This window comes from Aquila chrysaetos, chromosome 2, assembly GCF_900496995.4.
Source record: "Aquila chrysaetos chrysaetos chromosome 2, bAquChr1.4, whole genome shotgun sequence".
In the NCBI taxonomy this organism is placed as follows: domain Eukaryota; kingdom Metazoa; phylum Chordata; class Aves; order Accipitriformes; family Accipitridae; genus Aquila; species Aquila chrysaetos.
The window spans coordinates 36,079,140-36,094,592 of record NC_044005.1 but is presented as its reverse complement, the minus strand read 5'-3'; the positions used below and the strand labels follow the sequence as shown (position 1 = coordinate 36,094,592).

The 15,453-nt window shown below is 39.4% G+C and overlaps 1 protein-coding gene across 3 annotated transcripts in view; it reads right to left on the bottom strand.

The window, feature by feature from the left end:
• LOC115353514 (neuroendocrine protein 7B2) overlaps nucleotides 1–14,610 on the bottom strand; it is a 47,375-nt gene extending 32,765 nt beyond the window's left edge. The window contains exons 1-12 of one of the 3 annotated variants that reach the window (XM_030043047.2): nucleotides 14,313–14,610; nucleotides 11,684–11,754; nucleotides 11,257–11,353; nucleotides 10,468–10,718; nucleotides 9,773–9,933; nucleotides 9,513–9,659; nucleotides 7,744–7,818; nucleotides 6,948–7,115; nucleotides 5,541–5,676; nucleotides 5,143–5,251; nucleotides 4,201–4,348; nucleotides 1,129–3,812 (exon numbers count right to left, since the gene is read on the bottom strand). In XM_030043047.2, the coding sequence (XP_029898907.1) occupies nucleotides 2,233–3,812; nucleotides 4,201–4,348; nucleotides 5,143–5,251; nucleotides 5,541–5,676; nucleotides 6,948–7,115; nucleotides 7,744–7,818; nucleotides 9,513–9,659; nucleotides 9,773–9,933; nucleotides 10,468–10,718; nucleotides 11,257–11,353; nucleotides 11,684–11,754; nucleotides 14,313–14,441 (3,072 nt within the window). In that variant the 5' untranslated portion in view covers nucleotides 14,442–14,610 and the 3' untranslated portion in view covers nucleotides 1,129–2,232. Of the gene's footprint in view, nucleotides 1–1,128; nucleotides 3,813–4,200; nucleotides 4,349–5,142; nucleotides 5,252–5,540; nucleotides 5,677–6,947; nucleotides 7,116–7,743; nucleotides 7,819–9,512; nucleotides 9,660–9,772; nucleotides 9,934–10,467; nucleotides 10,719–11,256; nucleotides 11,354–11,683; nucleotides 11,755–14,312 lie in introns of those variants that run through there. The other 2 variants (XM_030043057.2, XM_030043094.2) reach the window with 2 other exon arrangements.
• Between the last annotated feature and the right edge of the window lie 843 nt (nucleotides 14,611–15,453).

Sequence of the window (15,453 nt, the reverse complement as noted above, 5' to 3'; positions counted from 1 at the left end):
TAACTTGCAGGATTGGTCATCTAGTGTTTCTAATCTTTCTCCAAAACATGATCAACTTTACGTAAATGGATGTGTGCCTAGACTGTTCTGTAAAACCTCTGAAAACAGAGCCTAGAACTTTCTTTGACAATCTTTCCAGGTGTTTAAGGGTTTGTTTGTCAGGCCCCTACCAAAATCTCCCTGTCTGACATTTAAGTCTACTGCTTCAAGACTGCCTTGCATCGATGATCAAAAATAGTTTACTGCTCCATCCACGACACATTGTCAAAGCTACCTTAGCATTCAAAATATTTTGTACATATTAACAGGAAAAAAATCTCAAGTCTTGCTCTTTCAAACACAAATTGATGTGACAATTACAGAAGGAGTCAGATCTCATTTTCTTCCTCATGACATTGCCTGTATCTCCTTCTGTCCTATTCCATCTCCTACATCCTTGCATCAGCTATGACTGCTGGCAGTTCCTTTGCTGAGGAGTCTTATTTACCTCAGTGAAATGGTACAAAACACGGCGCTATCGTGCCTACATTCAGCCTACTGAGGGATCTGCCAGCACCAGCTAAAGGCAGAGGGTAGGAGCACATCACCGAGAGTAGGGAGAAGCAGCTTCCTCTTTGGGTGGTGATGACCCGTTAACGTTGGCTCTCTTATTTCATGAAACTGAAGCTTCCACTACTTAACCACATCACCAAGCAATCCTGTTAAGATCCACTAACAGCTCTTTGCCTAGTGTTAGAGCTTAACAATAATGTAGCAACAGAGTGAGGCAGCTCAGCTGGACTGATGGGGGCTGGAGGTTTCCACCAGACCGCTGAGCTGAACCAATTCAGCTAGTGAGGTGGTGGGTTGTGGGGAAGGAGGCAGGGAACAGAAAGCAAGCGGAACTATTCCTTTCATTAACGTATCACTCAATAAGTTTAGAAGCCTACTCCTGCTAAATTACATTGCACCATGCCTTTTGCTAGTTGTGAGAATCACCAACATGTATCAAAGATGAACAAAAAGGAGAGCCAGAACAGAATCACTTCTGACATCAGTATTTTCAGACTTACTCATTTCTGATGTCCGCAGTCTGCATATGACAACATAATCTAAATTTCTAAGTCATTATAGAAGAACAGGCTCAGAAAAGGGACTAAACCAATGGTTTTATTAAAACCAAAAGTATCCAGTGCTTTCAGCTCTTACATTTTGCCAATAAGCAATTCGCACATACAGAAAGCTAATGAACAGTTTTAAGTGTTTACTCTTAAATAATGCTACAACTGATGACAGACATAAACAGTTTTGATTCCAAAAGACGTAAACATTTGCTTGTGCAAGTCAACTTTTAACACACTATGGCTTCTTACATTCATCTCTTGCAACATTATCAGCATCTAAAACCTGCTTCTGCACATGTAATTAACACTATTCTGTTGCTCTAAAAATAAGTTAAAACCCTCCTTTCATATTAAGATAAAACATTTTACTGCTCACAACTGAAAATACTTGGTACCTACTGCAGAAGACATTGCTGCATGAAGTTTTAAGACTTTTCACTTCTTGAATAAACTGCACATTTATTTTCTGTGTTCTAATAATTCTCCAGTGTGTGTGTACACGTCAAAATAGAATTCATTTACCTACTCAACAAGGAAAATATGCTCCAAATTTACTCCAACATAAATCAAAACCATTGTCTCAAAAGAAGTAGAGCTGGTGTAGAGCTCCAACTTAAATATCAAAGTAACGCTACAATACACTTAAAACTAAGTAGTAAATAAATTTAACTACCAATACTCAGCATCAAGACATTTTCTTTCACATGTCTGTTAGTTTTGTTTAAAATGTCTGAGAATTGATTTTTTTCTTTAAAAAAAAAAACAAACCACCAACTTGGTACTTAGCCTAAATACTGCAAAAATTGTTTTGGGAGATGCAGCGTGCTTTTAGAAGCTGAGATAATCAAATACGGGACCTAACACAAACATTTGTAAAAACTGGTTATTTTTGGTTTAGAAGTCAAATTCACTTGGATGAACTGACTAGCATTTACAAGAGTTTCAGTAAATGAAGAAAACCTTGACATAAAACAAACTGTTATTTGTACAAGTCCATGACTCATACAGTTAAAAAAATAAATCAAAACCCACAAATAATTAGAGCTAAAAAAAAAAAAAATCATACAAATTTCAATTTTCCAAAGGTTAACCAGGTTACAATAAGCCCATTTAGCCGTCATATTTGATCTTATAAGTCTACTGGTTTTGCAGTTGGTAGCAGTTTCACTTTAGATATTGGATTCTTTGGAGAGCCTCTGTAACGAATTCTTTCTTTTCCTGGAGCACTTCTTGTGATTGTAGATTTTTCTGGGGCAGCACCCGGAATATTTATATTTGCATTAACTTTTAAACTGGATTTTACTGTTTCATGATTGGTTAGATCTTCTAGAACAGACTTTGATGGATGAACAGTCGCTTTCTGTTCATGGATTCCAGCAGTTCTGACAGAAACATCAGGCTTGTCTGACGGATTTAATGGCCTGCAACATGATTTAGATGTTAAGTCTAGCCGCTTACAAGATACAGAAACTTGGTCGTATGTACTTTCACTTCTGAGTGGCAAAGCCACAGAATTCTTTGAGGGCTTTTCCGTGCAGGAGAATAGTGCAGAATCATAGCTCAAAGATTTAACAAGTGGTGAACCAACATCACTTGCTTTAAGCAGTTGAGAACTTACAGATCGTCTGTTAGCCTCCAATAAGGAATTCATTCTTCTTACAGACTGTCTAACAGGAGTACGTTGAAACTTAAGAGGTGGTTTAGTTTTGCTTGCAGAACTTGGATCATTTAATGAAAGCTTGTTAAACCACTGTATGTGGTCAGAAACCTTTCCATGGTCAGAAACAGTTGATGTTTTAGTTAAAGTTTTATCAGAATTTTTAGCTTGCAAGTATTGGTTGCCTATCTCATTTTGTGATTTAGGCAACTGCAAAGTAGGAAGCTGTCCTGCCACAGAAAGTTTAGCGGTATCTTCTTCCAAATTACAGCATTTTACCACACAGTTTTCAGCTGTTTGTGAGTGTGTTAATTCTATTTCCTCTTTTCTTCCAAAGGAATCTAATTTGTTTAAGTCATCTTTTGATGAACTGTTCTGAACTGTCAACTTGTCTTCCCTGGCTAGTACTTGAGGCACAGGAAGTTCTGTTACTTTTTTTATACCTGGTTTTGGGACATGAAGTTCAATCTCAATAGAAGTTTTGAAGTTTCTTTTCTCCAAAACTTTAATTTCATCTTTTTTTGATTGCTGTTTATCAATAGCATAAGATTGATTAACTTGGTGCAACAGCTCCCTGGATTTTGCATTTGCTAGGTTTTCAGAAACTTCTTCAGCTAACAATTCTTTCTTTGGACTGAGCCCTGTGAGACACAGAGTTTCATTTAATGTTTCACCTGCTACATCTGAGAAAGGAGGTTTTGTATCACCTATCAAATTGTGAAGATTACTTCCAGATGCAGAGAAGGCTTGCTTAACTTTCAGTAATGTTTCTGCAGTTGAATTACTTTCCTCTTCACAAAGCAAAAATTCTAAGCTGTTGTCTTGTTTGCTTACAGTTGTGGATTTGAATTCATCTGGAACAACTGGTGGCTTTCCAAATATCAAAGAAGAACCGATTCCCGTTTCAGAGTGTCCCAGCAGAATTCCCTCATTCCTGCTGATCACCTGAGAATCTCTAACAGTAGGACTACTCCATGACATTCGGTGAACTACTTTATTGTGACATTTTGGAGTTAGCAAGTTTTCTTCTGACTTGCTCACATTCTTTGAACCTTAAAAATAAATATCACAGTGTTTAAGAATAAAATCTTGTGATTTTAATGATCATTACAGGCAAAATTACTTCTAAAAAAGCCTAATTATCAAAGCAGCACTGAATTTAAAGACGACTCCCTCAAATTTCAGAAATGTGAAAAAAAGTTGTAATATTAAAAACTGAAATCCTGTATCTCATTTTGTTTAACTAACAAAAGACAGCTACTAAAATACACTAGAAACACGACCCTGTCCTAAACCAATTCTTTTTCCCCAGGAGCCGCTAACATTCAGGTAAGTAACTTTTGTCCTACTGGCTAGAAGCACTTTTAATCCAATTGCTTTTATATCTTTATGGATAAAGCAAAAGTTTTCCCCATCCAATATATTCTGTTAGATACTTACCTTTCTTAGGGAATTTTTCATTGACACATGGGCTGAAGAATGCATCTCGTTTTGCACATTCAGTTCTGCTTTCCAAACCTTGCTGACTTGCAAGACGCCTTCCAATATTTTCAGATCTATTACCAACCGCACATCCTGATACAATATTCTTGAACAAACAAAAGGTGATAATTACTTTCATATAAACTTGTAATTCGGAAACTGATTTACAGAGGAACCTCCAGGAAAAGGCTACGCAAATTAGCCATGGCAGGCTTTTCTTGGCCATACTTCACCTTGCCTCGATTCTTTGTAGGTAGGGAACAACCCACCTGCAGTAAGGTAGGCTTAACCACACTCTGAACATAGTGATTCTGTGCATAGGCTCTGTAATATCAGAAATTCAGGAACTGTGAGACCTGCTGATCATGAGTGTGGTGGGTTGACCCCAGCTGGCAGGTAAGCTCCCATCCACCTTCTTGGTCACTCCCCCAACTCCCCAGCAGGATGAGGGAGAATTGGAAAGGCAAAAAAGGAGGGGGCTGGGGAACAACAAAAGAACCCAAACCCACAAGTGATGCAAAAGCCATCACTTAAAACAAGTAGACCGATGCCAAGCCAGCCCCTGAGTAGTGGCTACTTTGCAAAAACTCCCCCATCCCAGTTTTACTGGTGAGCATGACATTATATGGGATGGAATAGCTCCTTGGTCAATTCACATCAGCTGTCCCAGCTGTCCCCTCCCCCAGCCTCTTGTCCCAGCCCAGCTGAACCCAGTACAAGCTGATCAGTTACTGCTATGAAAATAAACCTAGGGATTCTTGTACTTGATAGCAGGTCCAGCCATGCTGTGATCCCTCCATTACCAAATAAGTCCTTCCTGCTACTGAAAAGCAATGCCCAAAACTTAGGATTCAAATTTGCAGAGTAACAAGAAGACTGGGTTATAAGCAGAATACTTACTATTTCTCTGTTGCTTTTCCCCAAACCAAACTTCAAGCGTAATGACCTACGAACCATTTCTTTTCGGCTTATCTTTGGTGAAAAACAACCTGTCTTTCCTGATTCAGCCCTGAGAGGACAGAGGGGAAGAAGTGACACATAAAAAACTCTTTAGGAGGGCAATGAAAACATCCTGATGCTTATTTATGGTTATTTCCATTAGTTTTACTTCTTCTATTGGCTCCATTTTGCCACATTGGAAGATCTGGTGATTTTAAGATTACTATAAAAATTCGGTATGTTTTGAACACCAAAAAAAGATGATTTTAAAGAGACTGAGATTTTACACATCATTAGTCAAGGGGTCTAGACCTACCTTTCCCATTTATCTTTAGTTTCTGAGAGTTAAGGCGAATTACCTGTATAATTTTTTGCTTGCATGTCTTTTACTTCTTCTGTTCCCTGTACTAAACAGATGATTTTCACCACCGGCTGAAGGAGACAGTGAGGTTTGTGACGACTCAAGAGACACACAAGGGCTTGCATCAAACTGAACTACAGGAACAAAATCATATTTACATGATCTTAAAATAGCCACATTTTTTTCAGATAAAGATTTAACAGTTAATACAATAAAGAATAGGTTTTTAAACAGCACAGATTTGTTTGCTTATTTTGTGGAATGCTGGCTTGAAATTACTTTGACTGCCACTTTTACTTAATATTAAATGAAGCTGTTGCTTGTAGCATCCATAGAAGCGGCTGGATTGCAATTAATTGCATGCTACTGATATCAATATGTCAATTAAGTTTCCACATTGCTATCATCAGATCAGTTCCTCAAATTTAAGAGCTTACGAAAAATTAGATTCAGTCTTAATATTATTTGCAGTATGCATTTTTTTTTTTTTTTTTTTTTTAAACACACCTAGCCAGATCAGGTAAAGCAACAATAAATGAAAGAGATGCTATTCTACTACTAAACTTTTTCATGAAACAGATGCATTACTACTATCTTTAGAAAATGTCATTGCTTTTGTTTGCTTATCCATAGAAAAAAGAATTTCATGGTGAGCAGGAAATGATTTAATAAACAAAAGCAAGAAGTTTTATACCACTCAATTGAGGTAAAAAAAAAATTGATCTTCAGGGAAAACAAACATAGCCAATCTAGAAATTTGTTTTTACTCTAACTTCAGCTGGCAGCACATTAAGGAACCAAACAGAAATAAAATAGAATTTGCAGAAGAGCCTGACATTTGGAAGCACTCTAGTAGAATGAAGTGATATTAAAGCACTGTTAAACAAAAGTAAAACTTTTTCTGTAAAATTTTGAGATTATTTAACATCTAGAGAAAACAAGAGGTGATTGGATTCAAGAAAGAACCTTTATAATAGCAACAATTACATTTCACATAGAGCCAAGACCAGCTATTTAAGTATTTAGGAGACAGAAGAAGGCTACAACTTTCAAAAGGTTGGAAGCATAGGCAGTCTTCATGGATTTGTGTGCTAAGACAGAAATATGAGTATAACCTAGGTGATACAGAGGAACTGAAAAAGATAAAAGGGCATCAGGATTGCAGATTTGAGAGATAAATAAAACAGAAAACAAGAAACAGAATTTTGCTTTTGCTCAATCCATGTAACATGACAGTCACTGAAGAACATAAACAGACTACTTGGTAAGACAGGAAAGTAGTGCAAGGAACACTGTTAAGTGAAGATTATCAATGACTGCCTGACAAGAACAGAAGATTGTACATTTAAATTAAAAGCCACAAACAACCACTTCAAGCAGCAAGTCAAAAATGAAGGCACTGTACCTGATGCTGGTGTTGAGCTGCTGTTAAAAATGCTACTTGGCAACAACTCAAAAGCAAAACTATGCTTAAAAGATCGTCTCTTCTTGCTGGACAAGCCCTGAGAGCAATCAGTTGGAAGTTTACGCTTGGTACTTGGAGTAAGAACCACTGGAGTCACCGCTGAAAGGACTGAAATTCAGAAAACCAAATTTGCAATAACAGCTTAAAAGGTTGAGTTTACTAAAATATAAACAGTTGTTTTTTCTTAAACTCTGAAAGAAAGTTGTAAAAGCTTAGCCAAAGTGCATGCATTTTGAACAGGCAGGCAAGACAATCAGTATAGCTCAGGGTTTGTTTTTTTCGCAAGTTAGAATACCAGAAAGGAAAATCCAAACCCATACATTAATAAAATAATATAGGTATTAGGAGGAAAAAAAATAAAGTATAGTCATCTTCTGTAAGTTTAAGAGACAGAGTACGAGTGAGAGAATTTCAGTCCTGGCAAATTTATTCCCAAGATCAAATGCTGCACTACTGCACTGAAGCCTTAGCATGCATTAGATAAAAAGCACAAGTTCAGTTGTGTAATCCTAGAACCGCACAGCCCGCTGCTGCAGTGATTGTAGCTGCTCCAAGAACTACAGTAAATGCAGTATCCTCAATAAATATGTAGCTATATTCAAAGTTTTAAACAACTTAAATGTAATCACTTCAACTAAGTTCTAGTTCTTCAGTTAAAAAAATTTGTGGAATATAGTTGACAAATCCAGAAGAGACTGCGTGGGCTTTATTTAGTACAAATACACCAAATACCTACCGCTTCTGTCTTGTTGTGGTGTAGTGGAGGGTGTTCTGTTAGATTTAGCTTTATTCAATGCTCCACTAACAATATCTGAAATGCAAGACACCAAGCAATCAAATTTAAATAGGAAGTTTGTCTTGCTCTATTTTCAACTCAAGTTTAACTTTTATTCTTTCAGAGAGAAATAAAGCAAATCAGTTTAAATGGTTGTTTTACATAAAGAAAACTGTAGTCCAGATCTTCTCACCAACATAGTTTTTGTTGCTTTCACAATAGCTGAAAAATGCTATTTTCCTTAAAAAAAAAAAAAAAAAAAAAATTCATGCACAGACAACAGAAGTTTCTTGTAGAAAATTCTACTGGTCATTATAAAATTATATGCCTTCTGATTTCTTGTAGGCAAGTCTAGAAGGTGTCCATGAAGTCTCTCTCACAGAAAGTCTCACAGACTTTCTCACTTTACTGGACAGTCATCTTGAAGTTAAAAAGCAGTTAGAGCTTTCAAGTTAGGCTCCAAATAGAAGTATGAAATTTTGCTCTTGCAAAGAAATAATGTACAACCTTTCTGTGAACTATGTGGTTTTGGTTTGGGGTGGTGGTGTTTGGTTTTTTTTTTTTTTAAAAGGCAAAAATTAAACCCAGCAGAGTATATGCATGAACTTTTACTGTTTTTCCTGCTTTTAAAAAGTGTAAAATGGAAGTATTTTTATTAAGTGCTATTGCTACCTACAGTTGTATTTCCACGCGTTCATAGCAAAGCTTAGCAAACTACAAGCTTACAGTACTTCTTTTATGGTGTGTGGTAGATATCAGGTAGTTTTTAAACACTCATCTTTGAAAACAGATGAAGTGTAGTAATACTATGTTTACTACATCTGGAGAAAGAGTAGAAGCTGCCTACCTCCAGAACCTTTTCCACAGCATTAACAAATTCTAACTGCTTCTCCTCAAAATTTTAATATTCAAACATTTATCACTTTGCAACCCCAGGATGATCTCCCTTCTTCAGAGTGGAAAAAGCATATTACACAAAAAAACCCCATGCCTTAGCTAAACATATACAATAATAAAGCCTTCATTTCAATTGCTGTCAGGTTTAATATTCCAGGTACATGAGCTAAATAAATACTCATATTTTTATAGCAATACATACAAGATCAGTGTTACAGTGGATTTGAATCAAGTCAAGCATACATATTCCATAGTATTTCCTCAAAGATAATGCAGAAGAACAGAGAATATACCATTTGATTGTCCGTATTTGGCAAAACAAACTATTGAATAGCTGAACTGGAAAAAACCCAAACCAGATCCATGATATCAGAGCACGCAGTATCCTGTAATATCCAGTTCAGAGTTACACTTCAAACCACACATGCCATTTATATCCTTGCCTTCTCATGACCTGACTTAAAGTATGCAATATCTTTGAGTGACCAAGTATAATTTCAAAACTAGCAAAAAAAAAAATCTTTATCAGTGTTCTGCAACAGGATCTGAAGTTGACTCAACAAAAAGCTGGAACATTAATCTGGCTTCACAAATCCAAACAAAAGCAAAATAGCTTCTTTGGTAGGCAACAGACACACTAGAACAAACTCAGAGTAAATATACAATAAAGTGATGCAATTACTGAAGTCTTACATAGATTTCGCAAATCAAACCCAACAAATTTCACAGGCATCTATTCTGCTTGTGGAAGAAGCAAGTGCTTAGGATCAGCATACCTGAAGTCTCAAAATAATTCTATTTTAGTTGCCCAAATTTTCATACAACATACCTACCCCCAACACTTCGGTGCCTCCTCTTCTTACATTCACTGGGAGATTCATTTTCACTGTCTTCATGGCCCCACAGTGAGGGAGTAGATTGAAAGGCATCAACACCTAACATTGCAGGAATCTTTTCCAAGATAAATTCTGGTACTTGTCCTGAATTAGTTGAGAAATATATACATTTTTTAAAGTTATTTAAATAAGTTGAAAAGAAAAGCTGTATACAAGTATGTGCAACAAGACATTTTGATAAACATTTATCATCTTACCGATTTCCGCTGCATGGTCGATAAGTGTTTGCACAACAGCAGCTTGCAAACGAATTTTTTTTTCTGTACTGGCTGACATCTTTTCATTTTCATTCGAGTGCAAGAGGTTGGGAGCAAAAATCACTGCCAGATTACTGCTATCCATTCTGTTTTCATTGGATCTTAACAAGAAAAGGTTATATTACAGAAATTATCAGGACATAAGCAGTGGAGAGACAAAAGACCAAATAAGACAAATGCAGTTGGGGGAGAAAAAAAAAAACAAACCAAAACCCACCAAAAATTGGAGTCATTCACTTGAGTGCTCACATGTTGAGATTAATGTGTAGACTTATGCACCCCAGGCTAGGTAACGGCATGACTATGTTATTGAAATCAAGAGGTTATAGACCCCTGACAGTTTTGGGGAATGCAAGGTATCAGATTGTGTTAATTTTATCAATCACTCCTTTTACTTTCCAAAAAAGAATGAGGAATACAGCTATGAAAGAATGGAACAAAATCAAGTCTCCAGCAAAATAAGGTTTCATAAAGAAAACACTTTGAATTTATGAAAGTAAAGACCATGACTGAATTCTAGTAAATGACTACAGATAAAGTTTAAAGTCACAAACCACTCAGTTACAGTGGTTGCCTGGAAAGAGAAGTCATTAAAGGAACTGGGAGCTGTTTACAAGTACTCTCTTCACACTGACCTTAGGGACACAGTTCTCAGAAAGCTGAAGAAGTATCTCAAAGCTTCAATTGTTCTGTCCGCCATCAAACACAACAGCAACATGGTAGCAGTTTTCTTCTCATTTCCTAGCTGCTGAGCTTTGAAAAGGCCTTCCTGCAGGTGAGGTGGAAGGATGGGTTCTGGCAGCTCTCTAAAGAACTGTTTAAGAAGCCCTGCAACATCACATGGCAGTGCAGCTGAGATGCAGTTTTCACCTTGATCCAATTTACTCTGAAATTGTTCACAAGAAACATGATTTGAAGTCTTCAATATACCATCAGATTTCTAAGTTGAGGCATTAATCCTCTAGCCTGTAGCAGAAAAGACTGTCACATCTTCCCCATTTTTAGTTTCAACCTTGTAATGTTTTACTTAACTACAGTACCTACAAAGAGACACAAATAATGTTGTCAGACCACATGTGTTAATATACGTTTCCCATGTACACATCCTTCTGGAAGAAAATTGCTAAACAAATACCCTCACAGTATCCAGGGTGCATAACTGCTAACAAGTTTGTTCAGTTACAAGTGTATTCTCTCCATCTGAAAAGCTGAAAATTTTCCCGGGGGGGGGAAGTGAAGTATGCCAGTTTCTGGAGTAGATTGCCTCTCATTTCTACAGCAGGTAATGTTACCAGTCTACTTCTAATATTAAAACTTAAACATTACTGAAAAAGTCCAAAAACTGAAACATGCAGATGATAAAGTGAAATGCAGCTTATTAAAAAAAAAAAAAAAAAAGAAAAAAGAGAGGCTTTAGAGAATACCTTTAAAGCTTTTAAACGAACAAGAGATCCAGACTTTCTGAAGAGTCCCTCGGTATGAACATGTTCTTCCAGATATTCACAAGTATCAACAAGAAAGCTGAGGAAAGAACAGTAACATACTTCTGACACTCAGAATAAAGCTTGTTTTTTCCAGAAAAACTATTTCATGATAAATAGATAAAACTTAATATATAGGATCGTTTTCCCCAATGACAAGAAGCATAAAGAAATACAACTGAATGATAGCTGTGGTGCTGAATTCCCCATCAAACTTCTGCATCCCTCCTTCCCCAACTGAAGCTATTCTTGTATTGCCCATAAGCTTTAGCAGGCCTGGAATAAATATTATGTTCCCTCTTCTGACAAGAGTTCAATACTATAAAGAGAGCAAAGTAAGCATAAATCTAAATATACAGTGTTAACTTACCTCGGAATATAACCGTATTCTGGCACAAGTGATTGTGGTAATGCATGAAAAGGTATTCCAAAGATTTTACCCTAAAATACAAAATTCAGTTAGTGTTATTCAAAAGTTGATAGGATTACCAACTAAATATCACAGAAAAGCACATATTCCACAAAGTACAAACAGAAGGGTAGTTAAGACAAAAACCAAAGTCTTTCAGACAAAAGAGATAAGAGGTATTGTCAGGAAAAGCACTATCATCTCTAGATATCTGAGCCTATGCTGATTCTAGTTTCAGGTAACACCCTAGATTACTGTGAAAGAATAGAAAGGTTTTCTGCAGTATGTTTTGCACTTTTTATTTTACAAGGAGTCAGTTTTCCTATAAGGCCCCCCAATCAGCAAGGATATTAAACAGACTGTTCTGGAATCTCACCTTACCTTTTCAAATTGACTAAATGCTATTTTTCTTAAAAATCAACACAACACATTTGAAATAACCTTTTTTTTTTTTTTTTAAAGTAATTTTTTCTTCACCTGAGGCACACAAGATTGCTATTTCAGGGAGGATTAAACTCAACAGGAAAGTCTAGAAAACTGTTCTGAACTCTCTTATTTAGCATTTGTATTTAAAAACCTGTTATAACTCTATTGCCTTATAGCAAGAAATCAGAGTATCTGTTACATATTAGAAAACAAGCAATTTCTTCAGTCATTACTACTGATGCTCACCTACAGCATTTTTTTTAAAATCCGATGTTACCGCACAGTTGTTTCAGTTATAAAACCCCACATTGCAATGTAACAACTTTATATTTACAGAACATTCAAGCCAACCCCTCCCCAACCAGAAGAGGATTGGGATCATGCCCAACTTATCAGAGATGAATGCAAACTCTTGGTCACGTATACCTGAAATTCAAAGTGCTGAGCACGTTGGGAAAATAGTTAATCAATAACTAACCCATTAGGCCACCTTGGGCCTATCTGTCCTACAGAAAACAAACATAACATGCTAAGGAAACAGAAGCAACACATTTGTCATTGTATTCCAGGTTGCTACTAAAAGCACACACACAAAAATTAACTCCAAGATACAATGTTTTTCTGTATTTACAAGATTATGTAATAGAGAATTCCAGTGGCTTGTAATTCAACATTTAAAATTCATAACTGATATCCTCACTTTAATGGGTTTTGTTCGAAATATCAGAAGTTGTAGTTTAAGTTCTCAAAATAAAGTTATGTTTGTAGCCTTACAATAGAAATAGAATCCCCCCTAGCAAAACAAATGTTATTCTATACTTTTCCCTACCTTGCTCAGTTGTTATTTAAATATATGTTTTCTTCCTTGTATAAAATTTAAGCACTACAGACAGCTATATAGGGATCTTTTATTATGACATACATATATTATTCACAGTTCTTATTACCCTCCCTTCAAATGGGGGAAAAAAAGTCTAGAACCATATGCTTGATATTAGCAAGGGAGAAGAAACGAATTCTAACTTTACTTTTGCTCTCTCCCCCTCCAAACCACCCAACTAAAGCACGTGTTTTTGCAACTTCTTTGGCTTATATTGACCAAAGGTTACTGCAGCATTTTGCAATACCTTCTCAGCCTTACAGAAAGCTCATTCTGAGAATGCTCAGTTCTGTGCCATATCAGTTTCAGAGGGATCTTGTTTAGGACGTGATAGTGGCCCATGCTTTATAAATTAGAGTCTACTAGAAGATCAGCGCTCCGAAGTGGACTTCAATGCTGTATAAACTGGCATTCATTAGGATACTTCAGTTTTAAAGAAGAGTCATGAGACAGAAAACACACTTTTTTCCTTCAACAAATTCAAAGTAGGTATTTAAGGTAACAGGACAGATTTCATTCCTCAGAGCACAGGCAAATCAAGACCAGATCTGTCTGTACCAAAACACCCATCGCCACGCCTTGTACTAAGAAACCACGCAAATAGAGCCCTTCAAACCAAAACTCCAAGGAATCAAGTAAAATAAAAGACACAATGCCTTTAGAAACTACACAGTAGCTACGTATTCCAAGAAATAATACGATGACTAAGATTTAAATTCCGTAGTAAGTGACATTAAGCAGAGTAAAGCGTAAAAAGCTCTTGCCTAGACCAGCGGCACGCATGCGCGTCAGAGAGAGTACCAACCGCATTAACAAGAAGAGGAACACATCTCATTCACCATCTGGTCTGCCTCGCAACACTCGGGTCCTAAACGGGCGGGAGGCGGGGGGAATTCAGCGTCGCTAAACCGTTACCGCACTAAATCACGGCACGGCTGTCCTGACGACCGTCTGGAGCCCTTCCTCGCTGAGGGAAGGGGCGGGGGGGGGACGGGACACACGACTTCCCCCACTGCAGGGATCACGACGCTTCCCCACGAGGGGAGGTGATGCCCTGCCAGGGGCTGGCAGCAGCAACAACGGCGCTACGGCCGCGTCAGCGATGCCAGGCTGGGTGGCCACCCGGCCTCGTCGGGGACAGAGGACCGGCTCCCGCAGCGGCGGCAGCCGCCGTGCTCCCCCGCCCCGCCGCGGCGGAGCCCGGCCCGGCCCGGCCCAGGGAGGGGAGGGGAGGGGAGGGGGTGCCCTCCCTGAGGACCGCAGCGTTACCGCCCTCCCCCTTACCTCCGCGGCCGCCGCTCCCGGCTGCTTGGCCGCCGCCAGGCAGCCCCCGCTCTTCACTTTAATCCCGTAAGAGGCCCGGAGCTCCTTCAGCACCGCCAGCCGCACCAGCCGCCGCCTCTGCTCCGCCATCCCAGCGCCCGCCGCCTCCCCGACCTCTCGCTCCCCAACCCCCGCAGCCGCCCCTCAGACCCCGCTCAGCGCCATCGCGACCTCCCGACGCCGGGCCGGGCCCGGCCCCGCTCCGCTCCGCTCCGCACCGCCGGTTACCGCCTGGCTCAAACCCAGCGCCCTACCCCGCCCGCGCCTCTGATTGGGCCGCTTAGCCGTTCGAAATCAGGGCCCAGCCACCCAACGGCCCGCCGGGGCTGCCCGGCCGCGCCTGCTTCCCGCGCCGCCTCTCAGCCTGCCTCAGCTGCCACGGCCCCGCCCGCCGCCTTCAGGCGATCGCCCTGGCTACCTAACGGCCCTCCGCCAGGCCTCAGTCTGGGGTGCGATGGCGACCGCGGGAGGGCGGGAGCGGGCGGGCAGCGTCTGCCGGGAGCTCCTGGGGCCGGTTGGCGTCGGCGAGAGGCCGGGCGCTGCGGGGGGCTGCCCGGTCTCTGGGCAGTGGGGGACGGGATGAGCCAGCAGCCGGGGTAGAACAACAGGCGCAGCAAGGGGGAGTGTTCTCAAACACAAAACCCAACACCATTCCCTTCCCCTCGCCGCCCCCCTCCCCAGCAAGCTTCAGGCCAATGTTAGCAAGGTTGGGGTTGGTTCGGTTGGTTACTTGAAAATAAGTGTTTGTTGGTTTCTTTGAAAATAAATTTCAATTTGAAATAGTAAACCACCGCAGTTTTGTGAATAAACTGAATTTTTCAAGGAGGAATGAATACGCAATCTCGGCCTTACTTGATTGTAACGGTGGTGTATGTTGGGATAGAAGAAAGATTAAGGATCTTTGCGTCTACTTCAGTCACTGATGTTACTTTCTCCTGCGTTGGCTTTGGTCTGTGCAGATCCATCTAAGATTATTCAACATTTACTGTGGACAAAACCACAATTTGCAATTTAAATGGCAGTTAAACCATTAGCACCAGGTTTGTTTGTACTTTCTCAATTTGGGTTTGCTCACCTATTCTGTGCTATGTTCTCATACACC